The sequence below is a fragment of the Schistocerca gregaria genome, chromosome 5, assembly GCF_023897955.1.
Source record: "Schistocerca gregaria isolate iqSchGreg1 chromosome 5, iqSchGreg1.2, whole genome shotgun sequence".
Lineage (NCBI taxonomy): Eukaryota > Metazoa > Arthropoda > Insecta > Orthoptera > Acrididae > Schistocerca > Schistocerca gregaria.
The window spans coordinates 120,553,387-120,575,545 of NC_064924.1; the positions used below are offsets into that span (position 1 = coordinate 120,553,387).

Sequence of the window (22,159 nt, forward strand, 5' to 3'; positions counted from 1 at the left end):
GTCTTCCTGATGTACGATTTCTATACCGTAGAGGCATCTCAACATCGCTATTGTCATCTATGGGATAGGTACTCAACTGGGAGCTAGTTGCATAAAATAACCATTAGAAGGCCACTGTGATTTCCCTTTTAGAGAATATTACGAAGAGCAGTTGCAGTAGCAATCATCATCTTACAGTTTAAGTGAAATATGTAGTAGCGTGTTTATTTAGTAAAAATAAGTGCATAATACATGTTAAAAGTACAATATTGAATGTCAGTTGTCTGCATCTCATACGCAATAGTAATTCAATGAGTAAAGCCGTTGTGTAAAGATTATCTACGACCTACAATGCTTAACTACGTAGACAACACAGAACACAGTAATTACAATTTCAGGCACCAATACTGATCACTTTGCTTGTGAAGATCATTCTTCTTGGTTGTCCCCCTAGAAACGCTTTACAAACCGAAGATGGATTCCACTTTTAGCCATGAGGATTGGAGACCGTGGATGGTAATCCAGGTTTGCTACTGTCTTCTGCGTGGTTTGCACGCTATACTTAGAGAGGATGTTCGTGAGGCCCACTTTGGTTTGTAACAGGCCCATTCGCATACCTGAAACATGTATACAGATCAAATTATAGAGCTGGGTGGAGTGATTCTAAATCAGCATAAACTGTGCCTCCTCATTAGAAAGAAACTGATTTTCTGTATCGTCCTGCCATCAAAAGTATCCGGACACCCCCCAAAACATACGATTTTCATATTAGGTGCAGTGTGCTGCCACCTACTGCCAGGTACTACTCCGTATCAGCGATCTCAGTAGTCATTACAGCCCTAACAAGAGTACAGGAAGACTTTAGTGTCATAAAACAGAATGACAAGTGTACTAACGAACAATCAGAAATTGAAAATATTTTCAATAATCATTTTTTAAATTTTGAGGAGAATACAGGACCTAGATCTTCACTGGAAGAGGCAAGGCTACTAATAGAAGAGGCCATACCTGTGTAGTTTGAAACAACTGTAATTCCACCAACCTCTCTCTCTGAAATCAGTAAAATAATAAACTCACTGAAAAGTAAAAGCTCTTACGGAATTGATGGCATTTCCAGCAAGGTACTTAAAGCTTGTTCCCCACAGATAAGTAGGATTCTCAGCCACGTATGTAATAGCTCTTTGGAGCACGGTGTTTTCCCCGATAGACTCAAATATGCCATTGTAAAACCATTGCATAAAAAGGGGGATACGTCGGATGTCAACAACTACCACCCAATCTCTCTTCTGACAGCTCTATCTATCTATTCATGAGTAGCCTCCCGTACTTGTAAAAATAAAGTACTAACAAAATGTCAGTTTGGTTTTCAGAAGGATTTTCAACAGAAAATGCTATATACGCTTTCACTGATCAAATATTAAATGATCTGAATAACCGGACATCACCCATTGGTATTTTTTGTGAACTCTCAAAGGCCTTGGATTGTGTAAATTATGGAATTCTTTTAGAAAAGCTAAATCATAATGGTTTGAGGGGGGCAGTGCAGAAATGGTTTAATTCATACTTAACTGGAAGAATGCAGAAAGTTGAAATAAGTGGTTCATGTACTGTTAAAAGAACAGCTGAGTCCTCAAACTGGGGGGCTATCAAGTACGGGGTCCCACAGGGTTCGGTCTTAGGTCCTTTACTGTTCTTGATGTACATTAATGACTTACCATTCTACATTGATGAAGACGCAAAGTTAGTTCTTCTTGCTGATGATACAAGTATAGTAATAACATCCAAAAACCAAGAACTAAGTGATGTAATTGTAAATGATGTTTTACACAAAATTATTAAGTGGTTCTCAGCAAACAGACTCTCTTTAAATTTTGATAAAACACAGTATATACAGTTCCGTACAGTAAATGGCACACCTCCAGTAATAAATATAGACTTTGAACAGAAGTCTGTAGCTAAGGTAGAATTTTCAAAATTTTTAGGTGTGTCCATTGAAGAGAGGTTAAACTGGAAGCAACACATTAATGGTCTGCTAAAGCGTCTGTGTTCAGCTATGTATGCTATTAGGGTTATTGCAAATTTGGTGATACGAATCTCAGTAAATTAGCTTACTATGCCTGCTTTCATTCACTACTTTCGTATGGCATCATATTCTAGGGTAATTCATCGTTGAGTAGAAAAGTATTCATTGCTCAAAAACGTGTAATCAGAATAATTGCTTGAGCCCACCCACAGTCATCCTGCAGACATCTATTTAAGGATCTAGGGATTCTCACAGTAACCTCACAATATATATATTTACCTATGAAATTTGTTGTTAATAATCCGATCCAATCCAGTTCAAAAGTAATAGCAGTGTGCATAGCTATAACACCAGGAGAAAGGATGATCTTCACTATGCAGGTTTAAATCTGACTTTGGCACAGAAAGGGGTAAATTATGCTGCCACAAAAGTCTTTGGTCACCTACCAAACAGCATCAAAAGCCTGACCGATAGCCAACCAACATTTAAAAATAAATTAAAAGAATTTCTAGATGACAACTCCTTCTACTCATGGCTGAAATTTTAGATATAAATTAAGGGAAAAATACAACTTAAACATTAGTGTCAAGCAATATTTTGTGTAATGTAATGTCTTGTACAGACATCTTTGATTAACCTGACACGTTCCACATCATTACGAAGTGTCGTATTCATGATCTATGGAACAAGTATTAATCTAATCTAATTTAATCTTTAAACATCTTGAAAGAAAAGAATAGGTTGCTCCACTGAACTCACGGACTTCGAACGTGGTCAGGTGATTGGGTATCACTTGTGTCATACGCCTGTACGCCAAGTTTCCACACTCGTAAACATTCATAGGTCCCCTGTTACCGATGTGATAGTGAAGTGGAAACGTGAAGGGACACGTACAGCAGAGAAGGGTACAGGCCGACCTCGTCTGTTGACTGAGAGAGACCGCCGACAGTTGAAGAGGGTCGTGATGTGTAGTAGGCATATATCTATCCAGACCATCACACAGGAATTCCAAACTGCATCGGTATCCACTGCAAGTACTATGACAGTTAGGCGGGTGGTGAGAAAACTTCGATTTCTTGGTCGAGCGGCTTCTCATAAGCCACACATGACGCCGGTAAATACCAAACGACGCAGCACTTGGCGTAGGGAGCGTAAACATTGGGCAATTGAACAGTGGAAATGCGTTGTGTGGAGTGACGAATCATGGTACACAGTATGGCCATCCGATGTCAGGGTGGGAGTATGGCGAATGCCCACTGGCAGTCATCTACCAGCGTGTGTAGTGTCAACATTAAAATTCGGAGAATATAGTGTGGTCGTAATTTTCATGAACGGGGCTTGTACCCCCTGTCGTTTTGTGGGGCACTATCACAGCACAGGCTTACACTGATGTTTTAAAAATTCAAATGGTTCAAATGGCTCTATGCACCATGGGACTTAAATATCTGAGGTCATCAGTCCCCTAGACTTGGAACTACTTAAACGCAACTCACACATCCATGCCCGAGGCAGGATTCGAATCTGCGACCGCAGCAGCGCGGTTCCGGACTGAAGCGCCTAGAACCGCTCGGCCACAGAGGCCGGTTGCGTCCAACTAAAAAGTGAGATGATTGGTTGGGGGAGCGGCGGTCATTGCACTGGCTGTAAACTTTGAGCCTAGCTATGTCACCTGACACTTTCATAAATGTATTGTCCAACTGACATTATGATCTGTCTCATGTGCACTGTAGTCTGAAGGAACTCTGGACTATAAACATGTTATCTCTGTATTACATCTTCTCCCAATATTACCTTATTTCTGTCAAGGGCATCTAAATGTCGCTATATTAACATGAAGTTGCTCATGATATATATTAATGACTGTGCAGAAAATATTGACAATAACCTCAGCCTTTTCGTATATGATGCAGTTAGCCATTATGAAGTACTCTCTGTAAAACTTGCACAGATATTCAGTCAGATGTGGACAAGATTTTCAACTGCTGCAATGACTGGTTGGCAGCTTATTATTAATATAATTAAATGGATTTCAGAAAAGTTGAGTAGTCGCATACAAACAGGTTCTAGTTTTTATTTTATTTGGTGCATATATTCCAAATGATATGTTTCTGGGTCTGCCCATCATCAGATTTACTGGTATAAACAATGTAACAAATAATTAGTTAAAACATTTTTTAAAACAAAAAATGTTAACAAGAAAGCGCAAAATCGAACCAAGTGTTAGGACCAATACATACCAAAATGGTTCAAATGGCTCTGAGCACTATGGGACTTAACTTCTGAGGTCATCAGTTCCCTAGAACTTAGAACTACTGAAACCTACCTAACCTAAGGACATTGGTGCCCCACTGCAGACTCCTAACTAAGGTATGAGAATATGGGATTGGTTCCCAAACATGTGAGTGGCTCGAAGACTTCTGAAGTAATAGAACCCAGTACGTTGTCCTCGATGGTGAGTGGTCATCGGAGGTGAGGGTAGCATCTGGAGTGCCCCAGGAAAGTGTGGTAGGTCCGTTGTTGTTTTCTATCTACATAAACTATCATTTGGGTAGGGTGGATAGCAACGTGCGGCTGTTTGCTGATGATCCTGTGGTGTACGGGAAGGTATCGTCGTTGAGTGACTGTAGGAGGATACAAGATGACTTGGATAGGATTTATGATTGGTGTAAAGAATGACAGCTAACTCTAAATATAGATAAATGAAAATTAATGCAAAGGAATAGGAAAAAGGATCCCATAATATTTGAATACTCCATTAGTAGTGCAGCGCTTGACACAGTCACGTCGATTAAATATTTGGGCGTAACATTGCAGAGCGATATGAAGTAGGACAAACATGTAATGGCACTTGTGGGGAAGGCGGATAGTCGTCTTCTGTTCATTGGTAGAATTTCGGGAAGATGTGGTTCATCTGTAAAGGAGACCGCTTATAAAACACTAATACGACCTATTCTTGAGTATTGCTCGAGCGTTTGGGATTCATATTGGTTTGAGGGAGGACAGAAGCAATTCAGAGGCGGGCTGCTAGGTTTGTTACTGGTAGGTTTGATCATCAGGCGAGTGTTATGGAAATGCTTCAGGAAGTCGGGCGGGAGTTTCTGGAGGAAAGGAGGCGTTCTTTTCGTGAATAGCTACTGAGAAAATGTAGAGAACCAGCATTTGAGGCTGACTGCAATACAATTTTACTGCCGCCAACTTATATTTCGCGGAAAGGCCACAAAGATAAGATAAGAGAGATTAGGGCTCGTACAGAGGCATATAGGCAGTCATTTTTCCCTCGTTCTGTTTGGGAGTGGAACAGGGAGAGAAGACGCTAGTTGTAGTACGAGGTACCCTCCACCACGCACCGTATGGTGGATTGCACAGTATGTATGTAGATGTAGATGTAGATCACACACTTCCATGGCTGAGGCAGGATTGGAACCTGCGACCGTAGCTGCCGCGCGGTTCCAGACTGAAGCGCCTAAAACCGCTCGGTCACTCCGCCCGGCCCCAATACATACCACTTCATACCAAAAATAACTTCGACAGTTTGTTCCTTACTCATGCATTCTGGAACCAAAAGGTGTGACATATAATTTAAACCTAGAAAATGGGAACGTTGGTCGTGAGAAGGACTATGGAATACTGCTACTTGAGTGCACTCGCAGTTGCTATGGAAACTACTCGGTTCAAGAGCGCACCACTTCACGGCATTGCGGCTGTGCAAATGCCGATATGTTTATGAAAAGTCAAAACAGTAACCAATAACAAGTAAAAGTATATGTTATGTGCCTGCGCATAGACATATTAAGACACACATTGCAGTAGTACAAAGTGCATTACAAAATTGTAGAAAAAATGTTTTGTCTTGGAAAGGCATGACTTGTCGAAGATTACAAAAGGATTTGCCTAAATTACAAAATAACATTACAAAATTGTGCAAAAAAGTATTTTGTTTTGGATAGACATGACTTGTCAAAAATTACAAAAGGAAATGTTTAGATTTGTAATGACACTTCTGCACTGTTCGTCAAACGTAAAATCTGAAGACATTTGTCCCACCCTATAATTTATTGTTACAGTTAATACACATGCCAATATGTTTACTGCCCGTTAAAATAGTAAAATAAAAACAACAAAAACACATGTAGTTTGTGAGCACATAACCAAATAGTAAAGGGAAGGCGGTTGCCTGCCCGTACTTAACCTCATTGAAAGAAGCTTCACTGTAATACCTGGGCACGAGATTGTACCTTTCAACAATTAAAAAATTATATATCTAAAAGTGTGATGTATCAAAATTACATAAAATTTGTCTTGATTCACTAATCAGAACAGTACATAGAGAAGGGACTGTACATTTCAAGAGTTAATTTTTTTATCCTTTTTAAATTTTTTTTATATTTTTACGTGGTATTTGCTAATCACTGTAGGGCGCAAAGAAAAATAGTAAAGGGAGAGATGGCTGACTATATACTCTATTTCAGAAAAGTTGTTAAGATTGTGATAATAGTTTTTACGTGCCTCTCACAACATATCGTCAAAATGTCTGAAAACCATTTCCTACCACTACTGATTAGCTCTTTGATTAACAGTTCTGGAGCCACTTGACTGAATGCACGTGTTTCAAACTCCTCCAAGATTTCCAAATTGTTCCCCTTCCTCTTTGTGTGTGGGATTGTCATGCTACTTTCTAATTCTGACACAGAATGGCTTTTATCTTGCACATGGGAACCTAATGCGCTACTATTGCTAGCATACCCATGTTCTTTAAACCAGGATTTTAACTCTCGCTCTGTTTGTCCCACGTAAAAACATTCACATGATCCGCACTGTATTTTATGTACTCCGGTTTTTACAAAACCTATTTTGCACAGATTCCAGACCGTGCCTCAACAGGTCCCCAAATTGTTAACCGTTTGGAATCCTACATGAACGTTAAGCTCATTGAACAAGTTTGCAATCTTTCGTGAAAGTAGTCCTAAAAACGTTAACGCTATGTGTTTCACTTCTTCTCTACGTTCCATTTTGCCTGCTGCAATCCTAGCAAAACTTTTTTCACCTAGTCTCCTAACATTAGCTTCATGTTGCTCATTTGATAGACCGATCTGTACAATGGTCCCGAATTCCTTATTTATACCAAGACACAACTAGTGCCTGTTCGTTTGCGACTACCCAGCTTTTCTAAAATCCAGTTAATTATCCCACTTATTAAGTTTCAAGAACCAACTTAAAGTGATCAGTCTGGGGATACACTATAATGCCTTGCAAACTGCTCCTGTAATATTCGTGTAGAATTAGAGTAAATTACAACACTTAAAGATGGAACAGGAGAATGCTCTGGAAACTTGCACAGAGTACTGTCTGCCTTGCACTTCACACAGGTTCGCAGAGTATGGATGAAGATGTAAGGTAATAGTAGCTCAGAAAACGGTGTACGAGGTGCATTCAAGTTCTAAGGCCTCCGATTTTTTTTCTCCGGACTGGAAAGAGATAGAAACATGCGCATTGTTTTAAAATGAGGCCGCGTTCATTGTCAATACATCCCAGAGATGGCAGATGGAATTTTACCGCCAGCGGCGAGAATGAGAACTGTTTTAAATACTGAAAATGGCGACGTTTTCCTTACTTGAACAGCGCGCAATCATTCGTTTTCTGAATTTGCGTGGTTTGAAACCAATTGAAATTCATCGACAGTTGAAGGAGACATGTGTTGATGGAGTTATGGATGTGTTGAAAGTGCGTTCGTGGGTGCGACAGTATAATGAAGGCAGAACATCGTGTGACAACAAACCGAAACAACCTCGGGCTCGCACAGTCCGGTCTGACGACATGATCGGGAAAGTAGAGAGATTTGTTTTGGGGGATCGCCGAATGGCTGTTGTACAGATCGCCTCCAGAGTTGGCATTTCTGTGGGTTCTGTGCACACAATTCTGCATGACGACCTGACAATGCGAAAAGTGTCATCCAGGCGGGTGCCACGAATGCTGACGGACGACCACATGGCTGCCCGTGTGGCATGTTGCCAAGCAATGTTGACGCGCAACGACAGCATGAATGGGATATTCTTTTCGTCGGTTGTGACAATGGATGAGACGTGGATACCATTTTTTCAATCCAGAAACAAAGCGCCAGTCAGCTCAATGGAAGCACACAGATTCACCGCCACCAAAAAAATTTCGGGTAACCGCCAGTGCTGAAAAAATGATGGTGTCCATGTTCTGGGACAGCGAGGGCGTAATCCTTACCCATTGCGTTCCAAAGGGCAGTACGGTAACAGGTGCATCCTACGAAAATGTTTTGAAGACTAAATTCCTTCCTGCACTGCAACAAAAACGTCCAGGAAGGGCTGCGCGTGTGCGGTTTCACCAAGACAACGCACCCGCACATCGAGCTAACATTACGCAACAGTTTCTTCGTGATAACTGCTTTGAAGTGATTCCCCATGCTCCCTCCTCACCTGACCTGGCTCCTAGTGACTTTTGGCTTTTTTCCAACAATGAAAGACACTCTCCGTGGCCGCACATTCACTAGCCGTGCTGCTATTGCCTCAGCGATTTTCCAGTGTTCAAAACAGACTCCTAAAGAAGCCTTCGCCGCTGCCATGGAATCATGGCGTCAGCATTGTGAAAAATGTGTTCGTCTGCAGAGCGATTACGTCGAGAAGAAACGCCAGATTCATCGATTTCGGGTGAGTAATTAATTAGAAAAAAAAAAAACGGAGGCCTTAGAACTTGAATGCACCTCGTACAAAGCAACAAAAGTCTTATTGAGACAGTCGACAAGTGTGCATCCAGGCAGTGAATCGCATCTCTTCTGTGACCATGGAGTGAGCGGCATTACAAAACACAACAGTGCACGATCGGCAATACGAAAGTCGGTAAAAGGTGGTCACACTGGTAGCCTGTGCTACCATGAGGTGACAATGTAACTTAACACAGGCATCAGCCGACAATGTACTCACCTATACAAATGCGTGGTCCCTCTCCAAAAGGCAGGTAGACGTAGGGGTGGCGCTTAGCTTTGGCCTCTTCGGAGAACCTCTCAGGGTTGAAACGGTCGGGGTCAGGGAAATGCGTGGGGTCGTGGTGGAGGCCCAGCACAGACAGCACGATTGCAGTACCCTTCTCCAGAATGACGTCGCTGTCTGGAATCTTGTAGTCTTGGTTGCACTCTCTGTTGAGTACTGCTGCTGGTGGGTGTTTCCTGAGAGACTCTGGAACAGAAACAAACAAAAAAAAAAAAAATATTGAAATGCAGAAATGCGCTGATCTGATGCGAGAAATGATCACGAACCGTATCAGAGCGGTAGGTACTCGAATCGACTACTTGCGAATCGAGTATCACGGGCTATGCGGAGTTGAGCATCTGACGGAGAAATATCCGAGAGCTCAAGCTTTTAAAATCAGTGTCGCGTTGGCGAGAGAGACTTTGAAACGTCCCCTTAGAAAAGTTATACATGACTGTACTTAAACTGACACACAATATTTTTTAGCGCAACGCAATCTGACTTTCAATAATCCCCACAAAAGAATGGCCCTAACATTAACCTATGCCTTTCACAAGTCACTTACCTCAAAAAAATCTTCGTTACTCGAACTACTGCAATACAGCGAGCGCCACTACTGCCAGCTAAATAAAAGATTCTAACTAGTGAAGGCACCAACTACTGATAGGCATAGTTAGCAAATGAAAGATTTTGATAGAGAAGAAACAATGTATTTACCTTAATAGTGTTCAAAGTCATAATATATATAGCAGTTCATGATATCCATTTTTACAAATGTACTGTTTGTGATGGACACACGTCCAGATCATCCGCTCTCAAAAATCCGCCATCTCACTTCCCCACGGCTCACCTCCAACTGCGCAACGCTAGGCGCTGTTAACAGCCAACTGCCCAACACTACAATAGCCAACAACAGTGCAAACCAGCCACAGACTGCACACAGCACAGCCAGTGATCTTCATACAGAGCGCTACCAATAAAAAACCTACAGAGCCTACTTACAACTTGTGGATTGCTTTCGATTGTTGCTGACACTCATTGGTTATCACTATCGTTAAGCACGTGGTGTGTTCAATAAGTAATGCAGCACGCTTTTTTTCTGAAGTCAGGTCGGTTTTGTTCAGGATTCAAACTATTCCCCACTGCTTTCGCTACGAAACCGTATTTTTCAACCAATCTCCGTTCAATGCGCCGGCTTTACGCCACCTTACTGGGAGGACCGGGGGGGGGGGGGGGGGGGCTGTATACCCGCATGGTAGCACCCTGCTGGTCGACGTTGCATCAATAACTTCCCCATCATCCACCTACTGCTTCACTGTGTGCATCCTTCATTAGGAGTCAGAAGGTGCGAGATCCAGCAGGAAGCAGTGCCATTCATTTTCATAGTATGTATTTACAGCGCGACAATCAGAGTACAACAGTACAGAGACTGTGACTGTACACGATTTTTTAAATAAAAATTACGTAGCTAACATATGACTGATGACTGTTCGTACATCAGACTGTCTTAAAGTTTCACCTACAGTGGCAGTAATAAGATAAATAATACATAAGTTGGACCAACTTCCAGGAGCGGAACATAAGTGTACGAGAGGTACGGCTGCTGACCAATCATGTGTATTTTTCTTACATCAGGTTTATTCTTATGATAAAAATGTCGTGTGACTAGGGCCTCCCGTCGGGTAGACCGTTCGCCGGGTGCAAGTCTTTTGCTTTGACGCTACTTCGGCGACTTGCGCGTCGATGGTGATGAAATGATAATTAGAACAACGCAACACCCGTCCCTGACCGGAGAAAATCTCCGACCCAGCCGGGAATCGAACCCGGGCCCTTAGGATTGACATTCAGTCGCGCTGACAAACTCAGCTACCGGGGGGGGGGGCTATTATTATGATGTACTAAGTGTAGTAATGTTTTAGGTACGCCCGTCAAAATATAACTGAGAACACGACTACATACAACGATTTTCAACGTTCTTCCGCTTTCCTGAAAAATGTAAATTTTTGACAAGGTCGGTTTGTAGTCGGTACTGTAATTGTTATGGTTACGGGATTTTAGCACTGAGCGTTGCGAATCTGTAGATAGAGGCAGAGTACAAATATCGGTCCGGAAGACTCTCACACTTCCGAATTGTTTCGCAAATCACTGTAATTTTACGCAAAATTTCCGCAGCTCCTTTAGCTGAGTTCTTACATGGGTCGAACACAGTCTGAATCGTAACCACCAGTTTCCTTAGATTAACTAAGGCGTAAATTAGAAAATCTCGGAAGTTTATTGGAATAATTTTCTACTGTTTCTCTTAATCCGTTTCATTTGGGGCTGGGATGCTTCCTCAAACAAGAACAAAGGTGAAATCCTTCCTCAAGAATTTCAATCGGAGTTAAAGTTCAATCTCCAAGGTCTTACATGTTCGCAGAATTCTAATTAGTGATACTTCTTCCTTCCTTCTTCCGGCATCGTATAAGTGTGTGGGTGAACCCATTGACTCCTCTAACGTGAATGATGACAGTCCATGATGTGGAAGGCACGCACAGTAAGCCCACTGCTGTGGAAACCTGGCACAAGCGGTTCTGCTCTTAATGTGCTTAAAAGTGGAATTGAAACTCAAGGTAGATTTTCCTTACCAGATACAACCTTGTCGAGGTAAGTCATTTTGCGGATGGCGTCGTAGGAAATTTTACCACCGTTTTCCTTCAGCACGGCGTCAATTTCATCGTGCAGCTTGCTCTGAATGTCAGGGTTGAGCGCCAATTCGTGAAGCGTGAAGCTCGTCGCTGTTGAAGAAGTCTCGAAGCCTGCACCGAAGAAGACGAACGCCTGCGCTGCCAAGTCATCCATCGACAATTCTATAAAAAGATAAAAGAAAGTTAAAACTCACAAAAGACTAAAACGTGAACTGTGAAAGGGAGTATCACTGAATTATGTAAAACTTTTAGTGTCGAAGGCAAACGGCTTTGCCGGACTGGCAACATCGGTTGCCGTCGGATGACCGAAGTGAAGCACTGTTGGGCTGGGCTAGCACTTGGATGGGTGACCGTCCGGTCTGCCGGGCGTTGTTGGTAAGTCGGGTGCACTGAGCCCTTGTGAGACAAACTGAGGAGTTATTTGAGTGATAAGTAGCGGCTCCTGTCTCGTAAGCTGATATACGGCAGGGAGAGCGGTGTGCTGACGACGTGCCCCTCCATAACCGCATCCCGTGACGCCTGTGGGCTCAGGATGACATGGCGGCCGGTCGGTACCACTTTCCCTTCATGGCCTGTGTGGGAGGAGTTTAGTTTAGGAGTTTTTTTAGTTTCGAAGACTGTGTACCAAAACAACCAGGAATGTCTTTCGATTCTGAAATTGTACTCTTCACCATATTTAGTTAACCAAATCAGACATTCTAGCGCTGCCAGCGAGGAAGTAAATGTATCCGTTGTTTCATTATTTCGCACTAGTCCCTTGAAACTTGCACAATTTCTTTCAAATAGGTGTTCAGCCATAAGAGTGGGATAGTCATTTGGCATTGTTGGCAGCGAGACACTAAGTAGTAGCTTCAGCTGTCTGATTGTAAAGGCTTTTCTTTCTCTCTATCTACATACGAGGGTCGTTCAATAAGTAATGCCCTACACTTTCTTAAAAAGCCATTGCTATGCATACATAAACTTCCTCGTTGCTGATGTCTGTACGCCGGTGAAGTTCTAAACCGTTCTGGCAGGTGGGAGAGCTGTATTACAGCGTCAAAATGACGTCTACGTACTTCTCACGTGACAAGCAGCGTGCTGTTACTGAGTTCTTGTGTGCAGAAAAAGAAACCGTGGTGAACATCCAAAGACGTTTGTGTGCTGTGTATGGCGATGCTGCAGTCGATTGGAGTATAGCTGGGCGATGGGTAAAGAGAGTTGCAGACTCAGCAATGCAGAAACAGAGATCCATCATCAGCTGCGCTCGGGACGTCCTGCCACAGCCACTGCTCCAGACATGCTGAAACGTACGTTTGCCATTATTCGAATCGACAGGCGAGTCACAACTCAACAATTGTCTATACACTTTGAAGATCATGAGAATGCCAGTGGTGCAGTGAAAACACGGCTATGCCTACCGGATAAGATCTTTTACCAGCAGGGAATACATGCTCTTCCACAACGATGGCGTACTGCCATAGAACGTGATGGAGATTACGTAGAAAAATAGGACACGGACAACACATGTTGATGTATATTGTCACCAAATAAGTATGTTTTGAGAAAAAGAAATGTGGGGAGTTACTTTTTGAACGATCGTACACCGGTGTGTCAGACCCACCATACTTGCTCCGGACACTGCGAGAGGGCTGTACAAGCAATGGTCACACGCACGGCACAGCGGACACACCAGGAACCGCGCTGTTGGCCGTCGAATGGCGCTAGCTGCGCAGCATTTGTGCACCGCCGCCGGCAGTGTCAGCCAGTTTGCCATGGCATACGGAGCTCCATCGCAGTCGTTAACAGTGGTAGCATGGCGCGACAGCGTGCACGTGAACCGTATGTGCAGTTGACGGACTTTGAGCGAGGGCGTATAGTGGGCATGCGGGAGGCCATGTGGACGTACCGCCGAATTGCTCAACACGTGGGGCGTGAGGTCTCCACAGTACGTCGATGTTGTCGCCAGTGGTCGGCGGAAGGTGCACGTGCCCGTCGACCTGGGACCGGACAGCAGCGACGCACGGATGCACGCCAAGACCGTAGGATCCTACGCAGTGCCGTAGCGGACCGCACCGCCACTTCCCAGCAAATTAGGGACACTGTTACTCCTGGGGTATCTGCGAGGACCATTCGCAACCGTCTCCATGAAGCTGGGCTACGGTCCCGCACACCGTTAGGCCGTCTTCCGCTCACGCCCCAACATCGTGCAGCCCGCCTCCAGTGGTGTCGCGACAGGCGTGAATGGAGGGACGAATGGAGACGTGTCGTCTTCAGCGATGAGAGTCGCTTCTGCCTTGGTGCCAATGATGGTCGTATGCGTGTTTGGCGCCGTGCAGGTGAGCGCCACAATCAGGACTGCATACGACCGAGGCACACAGGGCCAACACCCGGCATCATGGTGTGGGGAGCGATCTCCTACACTGGTGATCGTCGAGGGGACACTGAATAGTGCACGGTACATCCAAACCGTCATCGAACCCATCGTTCTACCATTCGTAGACCGGCAAGGGAACTTGCTGTTCCAACAGGACAATGCACGTCCGCATGTATCCCGTGCCACCCAACGTGCTCTAGAAGGTGTAAGTCAACTACCCTGGTCAGCAAGATCTCCGGATCTGTCCCCCATTGAGCGTGTTTGGGACTGGATGTAGCGTCGTCTCACGCGGTCTGCACGTCCAGCACGAACGCTGGTCCAACTGAGGCGCCAGATGGAAATGGCATGGCAAGCCGTTCCACAGGACTACATCCAGCATGTCTACGATCGTCTCCATGGGAGAATAGCAGCCTGCATTGTTGCGAAAGGTGGATATACACTGTACTAGTGCCGACATTGTGCATGCTCTGTTGCCTGTGCCTATGTGCCTGTGGTTCTGTCAGTGTGATCATGTGATGTATCTGACCCCAGGAATGTGTCAATAAAGTTTCCCCTTCCTGGGACAATGAATTCACGGTGTTCTTATTTCAATTTCCAGGAGTATATATCTGAAGATGGTACCTATTCTTTCGGATATGACCGAAAGGACAGACACCATCTTTATACATATAATTCTACTGTAAGTGTGTATGTCACTGAACTCCTTCTAAACGGGTGGACCGTTTTGCATGAATTTTTTTGTATGCATTTGGGTGGTGTCCTGGATGGTTTAGATTCACAAATTAGCCCGGCAGATGGCACTGCAGTCGATACCTAGGCTATTTATCTATACTGCAACTAAGCGGCTGGATCGACTTGAATGAATTTTTGTGTATGCTTTCAAGTGGCGGCCTGGAAAATTTACATTTTTAACTCAGCACGGTATGTGGCGCTGCATTTTTGTGTGCAATATTGAGCGTATTATTTTCAGATATAAGTTGCGTGCATAGGATTTTGTTTATTTTTCGACATTTTAATTTGTATTAAGTGTGTTCTGTTATTTTGACATTTTAATTCTTTTGTACAGTGTCTTTTGATATTTCAGGTGTCTTATTTCCATGAATATTAAGTGTATTATATTCACATATAAGTTACGTACATAAAATAATGCCACGTCTTCGTGAACAAGGAGGAAATATTGGTCGACGGACTCGGAATTCACAATTAGTCCAGAACGGTTGGTTAAATAGATCGGCAGAAGCTCAACTGAGGGACAATGAAAATTTAAGAAACCAGGCTGCAATCAGACGTGCTAATAAAAGTCAAGAGCAACGCAACGAACGCCTTCGAGCTAATGCATTGAGACAAAGACTGGCACGTCAACGAGTCACCGACACATTCAGAACAGTGAACAACAGCGTTTACAAGTGTACAGAATCACAACCAGTTGGTCCAGTTGTTCAATACCGTTTCAAACAGACTGCAAAACGACAACTATACGATCGTCATCAAAGCATAGAAAGTAGCATCTGGGCAGCACGCGGACCGATATAAAGCACCGACCGTTAATGAAGTTGCAGTTGTTATGGTTGGCGACGCATTTGAACGTCGAGATATACGAATAAAAGCAGAGATAACACAGTGCATACGACTGAAGACAGTCATCGCTCTTACGATGCTTTGCAATATCCATTGATATTTTGGAAAGGAGAAGATAGATATAATTAAAATATCAAACAAGGAAATCCAGCAACAGGTACAATCTACACATGTCACTACCTAATATTTTATATTTATGCAAGGTCAAACAATGTCGATTTGTGGGCTGGATCTTGAAAATCCGGTCTTTTCACATGGCCAAGTATATGTGGCGTGTTCTTGCGTTGGAAAACCGTCAAGTTTATTCATTTATACTCCTCAGCAATTGAATAAAAATATTATTCATCAGCTCGCATTAAGATAAAATTAAACAAGCATTATTGATTGTAACGTATTGTTTTTAGAAAAATTGATGGTTTTTCAAAGTAAAGAATAATGAAATTATTATATTATTTATCTTTCATTTGATACTTTATTTAATATCCTAATCGCTTGAAATATCATGCAGGATGACGTCTGTCGGGTCCGCTAGTATCCATATAAGTATATAGTTCTGGCAATACCTGCCATGACCTTCTTCTTCTGTGCGGATGCTCACATATTCCTTGAACTTTTGCGGTACTTGGTAAGAATGTCATCCACGAGTAATGAGAGTGTTCGGATGGGACACTACGAATGTAGTGTACACGGCGAGAATCTGAGTCTCGCGGGAGGCGTGCGCGAGATAGTTCCTGCAGTCGCACTATCCTCTGTGCCGTAGGTGGCTCAGATGGATAGAGCGTCTGCCATGTAAGCAGAAGATCCTGGGTTCGCGTCCTGGTTGGGATACACATTTTCATCTGTCACCATTGATATATATCAACGCCTGTCGGCAGCTGAAGGTATTAATACTAATTTAGACACAAATATATTGGGGAGATTGCAAGGTGCGCAGAGCCATGAGAGAATTAACGACCCATTAACAACAGTTGAGCTGATATTCTGGAATGTCTGCTTATTGCTATAGGAGGATTCCTATATGTGTTAAACCGAACGCCAACGGCCTTGCCTCCGTGGTAACACCGGTTCCCGTCAGGTCACCGAAGTTAAGCGTTGTCGGGCTGGGCCAGCACTTGGATGGGTGACCATTCGGTCTGCCAAGCGCTATTGGCAAGCGGGGTGCACTCAGCCTTTGTGAGGCAAACTGAGGAGCTACTTAATTGAGAAATAGTGGCTCTAGTCTCGTAAACTGACATACGGTCGGGAGAGCGGTGTGCTGACCACATACTCTTCCATATCTGCATCCAGTGACGCCTGTGCTCTAAGGATGACACGGTGGTCGGTCGGTACCGTTGGGCCTTCCAAGGCCTGATCGGACGGAGTTCAATTTTAGTTAAACTGAATGCTAAACTGGTTCCATATAGGGAGGGGTCAGCAGAAGGAAGAACTAACCCACAAGAAAGTATGTTGCTTTTCTGCATGTTATATGTCTTGTTACATTCAAAGTCAAGATCATAAATACAGTGAGACAAACACTTTATCTAGTAGGTAGTAATTTATAGTGGTACTCTTTACTAGCATGTCCTGCATTCGAAACCACAACATATAACGCAACGACCCTAATCCTTACTAAATTGAGGGTTTGGGGTTATCTCTTTATTTCACTGAAGTTCTCATACAAACTACACAATCACGACTCACAAACTATAGAAAACGCAATCAGCAGTTATATGATTCGTAGAAACACAGAGAATATGATAAAGTTACTGTCATGTAACGAAGTCTTTGTACTGTTGGGTAGAGACCACGTGTCCGGATAGCCATGCACATTATGGCGTTGATACCAGGATAGGAGGTGCGGCGGCCCCAGGTGGTTTTGCCTGGCGGATTAATGACGAGGGTTGGTGTGCTGGGGAGCCTGGGTGATTTTTTTTCTGTTTCCCAAATTCGTCTAGGTGAATAACGGGCTGGTACCCAATTCCTGCCTCAGTTGTACGGTTCGCAAACATTCAGAAAACGCTGCTCACTTTTATGTAAACATCACTACAAACAGACAGTTGAGGAGAAAATATTTCGTCTTGGAGGGCTAATGGTATGATGACAGGAAGGATATGTGGTAACCGCTCTAAATCCGTAAATGTATGTGCCGACCCTGCGCCGATCGGGACAAAGGCTCAAAAGAAAGAAGGACCTCAGAAAGAGAGGGCACTGTGGATGTGCAAGTAAACACTAAAGAGAAAAAGAAGAAGAGGAACTTACTGTCGGTGGTGCCTGATCCTTTCTGCTGTCCATTTTCCACTGTCTCTCCCTTGTCAGGGTCGACGTATCCCTTGTTTTTTTAGCTGAATGAGAAGGTCCATGAAGTCTTTCCTTCTAAAGTTGTTCTTCTCTCTGTAAGCGACAGTGTCTGCAACCATCTGCTGGAAATATTTGCTGACATCCGATCTTCCTCCCTTGATTCTAGAAAAGATATGTAACAGTTACTTATTATTAAAGCAAAAAAAAATTCATATGGCTCGGAGCACTATGGGACTTAACTTCTCAGGTCATCAGTCCACTAGAACTTAGAACTACTTAAACCTAACTAACCTAAGGACACCACACACATCCATGCCCCAGGCACGATTCGAACCTGCGACCGTAGTGGTCACGCGGTTCCAGACTGTAACTCCTAGAGCCGCTCGGCCACTCAGGCCGGGTTAAAGCAAAGATTCTATCAACAATTCTCCCTTTTCCACTGTGGAAGGAGATTACTTATCTAAGATATCCCACATTTTATACACAGTGGCCAATGTAACAGACAAGTTGCTTGGTTTGTGAAAATTAACAAGAAGCGAGAAAAGACTGTGAACTATTCCAAGTACAGTGGCAGGAAGCAGGAAGAATGATGTGTACTGGCACATGACTGCTAGCAAGTCCATGTTCATTTGTTCCATAGTGTGGGGTCAAGGAAAGTCTAATCGCCAGATGGACCCAATCCAAGCAGATTTCTGTTGATAGTGTTCAGGTAATAAGCAAACGTAGGCTGTTTGAGAATTCATGGACGGTTATGGTGAAGTCATGTGCCAGTTTTGTTTCCTTTAGCGATCTCTTAATACATTACTGACCATCAATAGTGCATCACCAGGAAGAATGGCAAACGTACTCAGAGGATGTATATGACTTTATCGTGTGCATTCTGTTGTGAAGGACGCTAAAGGAAAAGTAGGCTTTAAAAACCCACGGACGACGAGACCAGTAGAGACGTAAAACTACTGCATCCGTTGAGCATTCTGCCCCAGATGAAAGTGACTTCATACATAAAAATTCTGTAAGGAGGAAATTGAAAATTGACCATTCAGCCTCTATAGCCGTCCATAACTGCGAAGGTGTTGCCAGTGAGGGATTTTCTGCACGAACTGACCTCTCGATTATGTCCCATAAACTTTCGATACGTAGCCATAACATTCGCTCGAACTGTCCAGAACGTTCTTCAAACCAATCGCCAACAGTTGTGTCCTAGTTACATGGCACATTATCATCCATCAAAATTTCTTCGTTGTTTGTTAACATGAAGTCCGTGGATGGCTGAAAATGGCCTCCAAGTTGCCGAACATAACCACTGCCAGTCAGTGATTGGATCAGTTGGAGCAGAGGACTCAGTCCATTCAATGTAAACATAGTCCATATCATTACGAAGCCACCGCCAGCTTGCACAGTGCATTATTGACAGCTTGGGACCATGGCTTTGTGGGGTGTGTACCACACTTGAACCCTATCATTAGATTTTAACAACTAACATCGGGACTCATCTGACTGGGTCACGGTTTGCCAGTCGTCTAAGGTCCAACTGATATGGTCACAGACCCAGGAGAGGATCTGCAGGCTCTGTCCTGCTGTTAGCAAAGACACTCGCGTCGGTTGTCTGCCGCCACTTTTCGCTGGACTGTCCTAACGGATACGTTAGTCGTACGTCCTACGTTGATTTCTAAGGTTATTTCATGCCGCCCTGTTTTTTTTTTCTGTTAGCACTACGACTCTACGCAAACGCCTCTGTTCTCGGTCATTAATTTAATGGCGTCAGCCATACCTTGTCCGTGGTGAGACAAAATCATCAGAGCAGAAAAGCAATAGCTGTAACACCAGGTTACCTTGAGGACAATGTTCTGATCATTCCCCAGTTACGCCCCAAGATTGCGGCTGTTTGTTTCAACACAGTTTTAGCAGAACCACTGCCGAAGAACAATTAGTGACCGGAAAGAATGAAATGAAAAGGGTAAATCGGCTCTGAGCACGGTAATTGCAACAACATAGCACTCCGTCGCGCTGCACATCGGGCGATGCGAATTTGACGAAGCCCCAGATGATGGGTAAGAAAGTACGACACCTTCCAGTCAGAGATGCCCATGGAGGTAATCGCCAGAGATAGCTTAATCTCTGCATAACTCTCGTTTCAAAGTCGTTTGCGCACCAAAGTGACCGACCACATGTAGTTGAACAAAGATCTGAAGTGAGGAACCCCACCGAACATCAATACGGTCATATTCCAAGAGCGCACGAAATGGTAAAACGCGTGAAAGTTGCTTGTTTCACTCTCTTGATATATTCAATGACTACATGATGTTAACCACTAAGTATTGAACAGGTGAGTTAATTGCTTTGTACAAACAAAGATTTGTAGGCTCTCATGTTCCACAGGCTGAGTTATCCCACAACACTTTTTGACTTCATAACTGTCGGCTTGGCTGTTTTTAGAATCTCAAACTGGCAGACTTGCTCTTGGCATCATTCTTGAATGTTTGGATCATTGTCATGAAAACACCCGGTAGGCAGCGATACACAGTGAAGTAGTGCAAAGCAATAAGAATTTACTTTTTCGAGCAAGTCCAGTATCTCCACGATGTGTATAGAAGCATTAATAGTCGATGAAGACGTCGTGGAATGGACGTAATTTTAAAAGATTACTTCTGAGAGCCTGAGAAGGGAGTTTGGCAGCAACACAATAGCGATGCGCCATTTTTGTGATATACAGGGTGTTGTGCATCACATCCAAGCTCTGAAACAGGACGATTAGGATTTAATGTTCTATTCACAAACAAGACAGTACAGACGAAACGAAAGCTTGAATTGGGAAGCGATTTCAGACGTGTCATTCTAAAGGAAACTTTCTGACGTTTGCCCTAAGGGATATAGGGAAACTACAGAAAAGCTAAATCTGCGTAACTGGGTGAGGATTTGAACAGGTACCCTCTGGAGCATGGTACCAGACTCTTATCCACTGCGCCTTGAGGCTCCTCATATCAAAGAGATTTCTCTGGTGGAACGGAGCGTTGCAGGTCTCACCTTAGATACTCCATTAATGTTGGGCTGACGAAGTTCAGAACGAAAGCGATGGCTGCTTGCCAAGAAGGCTCAAAAATCTTGCGTCCCCACTGCCGGAACTCGTGTTCTGGGTTCCGCTGGCAGTTGCACTCCTGACCGAAGGCGACGGAGGAGATGACGTCAGTGGTGAACCGCGCTATCAGCTCGCGAACCTCCACCGACTCCCCGCGGTCCACCATCTCCCCAATCACGTCCACCATCTCTTGCCCGCAGTCCTGGATCGTCTGTCACAGACACAGATACACTTCGTCAGTGTCCATAATAGAGAAGAGTGTTTCAGCAAACTTGCATGTTTTTGTGACTGGATTAAAGATTTTTTATAAGAAATAACTTAATTCTTTATTCTTAACGGTACGAAATCAACAGTATTGGAGGTTACTTCTGGAGTACCCCTGAAGAATGTTATAGGACCAGTACTGTTAACAATGGACAGACCGATCTTGTTAAGTGGGGACAAACTGCAGGACACAATCCCTGCAAGTATAAGGGACAAAAAAAGTAATGTGGGTATAAGGCCAGAAATGCGTTCTGAGGGAGATTCAAATGGTTCAAATGGCTCTGAGCACTATTGGGACTTAACATCTATGGTCCTCAGTCCCCTAGAACTTAGAACTACTTAAACCTAACTAACCTAAGGACATCACACACATCCATGCCCGAGGCAGGATTCGAACCTGCGACCGTAGCAGTCGCGCTGCTCTGGACTGAGCGCCTAGAACCGCTAGACCACCGCGGCCGGCTCTGAGGGAGGTATATTCACATGAACTGGAGAAGGGATCTCTGACAGTGACCGCGGTATCAGCACCAGGTAAATGGCCCATCAGCTTAGGGTAAGCCAGACGACCATGTCGGACATTCCCCATGATAACTGTACCACTTGCGACACGTGCAGGTGATACCACCAACAGCCTGGCCTCTGAAGCACGGTTTTGTCGTTGGTTCGCTGCACAGGCCACCCATGGTTCTGGAACTTCAATCATCCATCTCTTCCCAACTGAGAAAGTTTGGAGCATTATAGTCAAGGCTCTCCAACGATCTCGGCGTTTTGACAGTCTAACCCGCCAATTGGACAAAATTTGGCCTGATGCCCATCAGGAGGACACCCAACAACCCTGTAAACCAGTGCCAAGCTGAACAGCTCCTTGCATAAGGGCCAGAGGCGCACCAATGCGTTATTGACTTGCTCAGTGTGCCCTGTCTCTAGAATAAA

The 22,159-nt window shown here is 43.9% G+C and overlaps 1 protein-coding gene across 1 annotated transcript in view; it reads right to left on the minus strand.

Annotated features, from left to right (window-relative positions):
• Window positions 1-350: 350 nt before the first annotated feature.
• The window catches only part of LOC126273255 (cytochrome P450 6k1-like), a 50,914-nt gene continuing 29,105 nt past the window's right edge, over window positions 351-22,159 (minus strand). Inside the window, exons 3-7 of the mRNA XM_049976799.1 lie at window positions 20,911-21,173; window positions 17,912-18,048; window positions 11,619-11,840; window positions 8,950-9,201; window positions 351-596 (exon numbers count right to left, since the gene is read on the minus strand). Coding sequence (XP_049832756.1) covers window positions 430-596; window positions 8,950-9,201; window positions 11,619-11,840; window positions 17,912-18,048; window positions 20,911-21,173 — 1,041 coding nt within the window. The 3' untranslated portion in view covers window positions 351-429. The remainder of the gene's footprint in view (window positions 597-8,949; window positions 9,202-11,618; window positions 11,841-17,911; window positions 18,049-20,910; window positions 21,174-22,159) is intronic.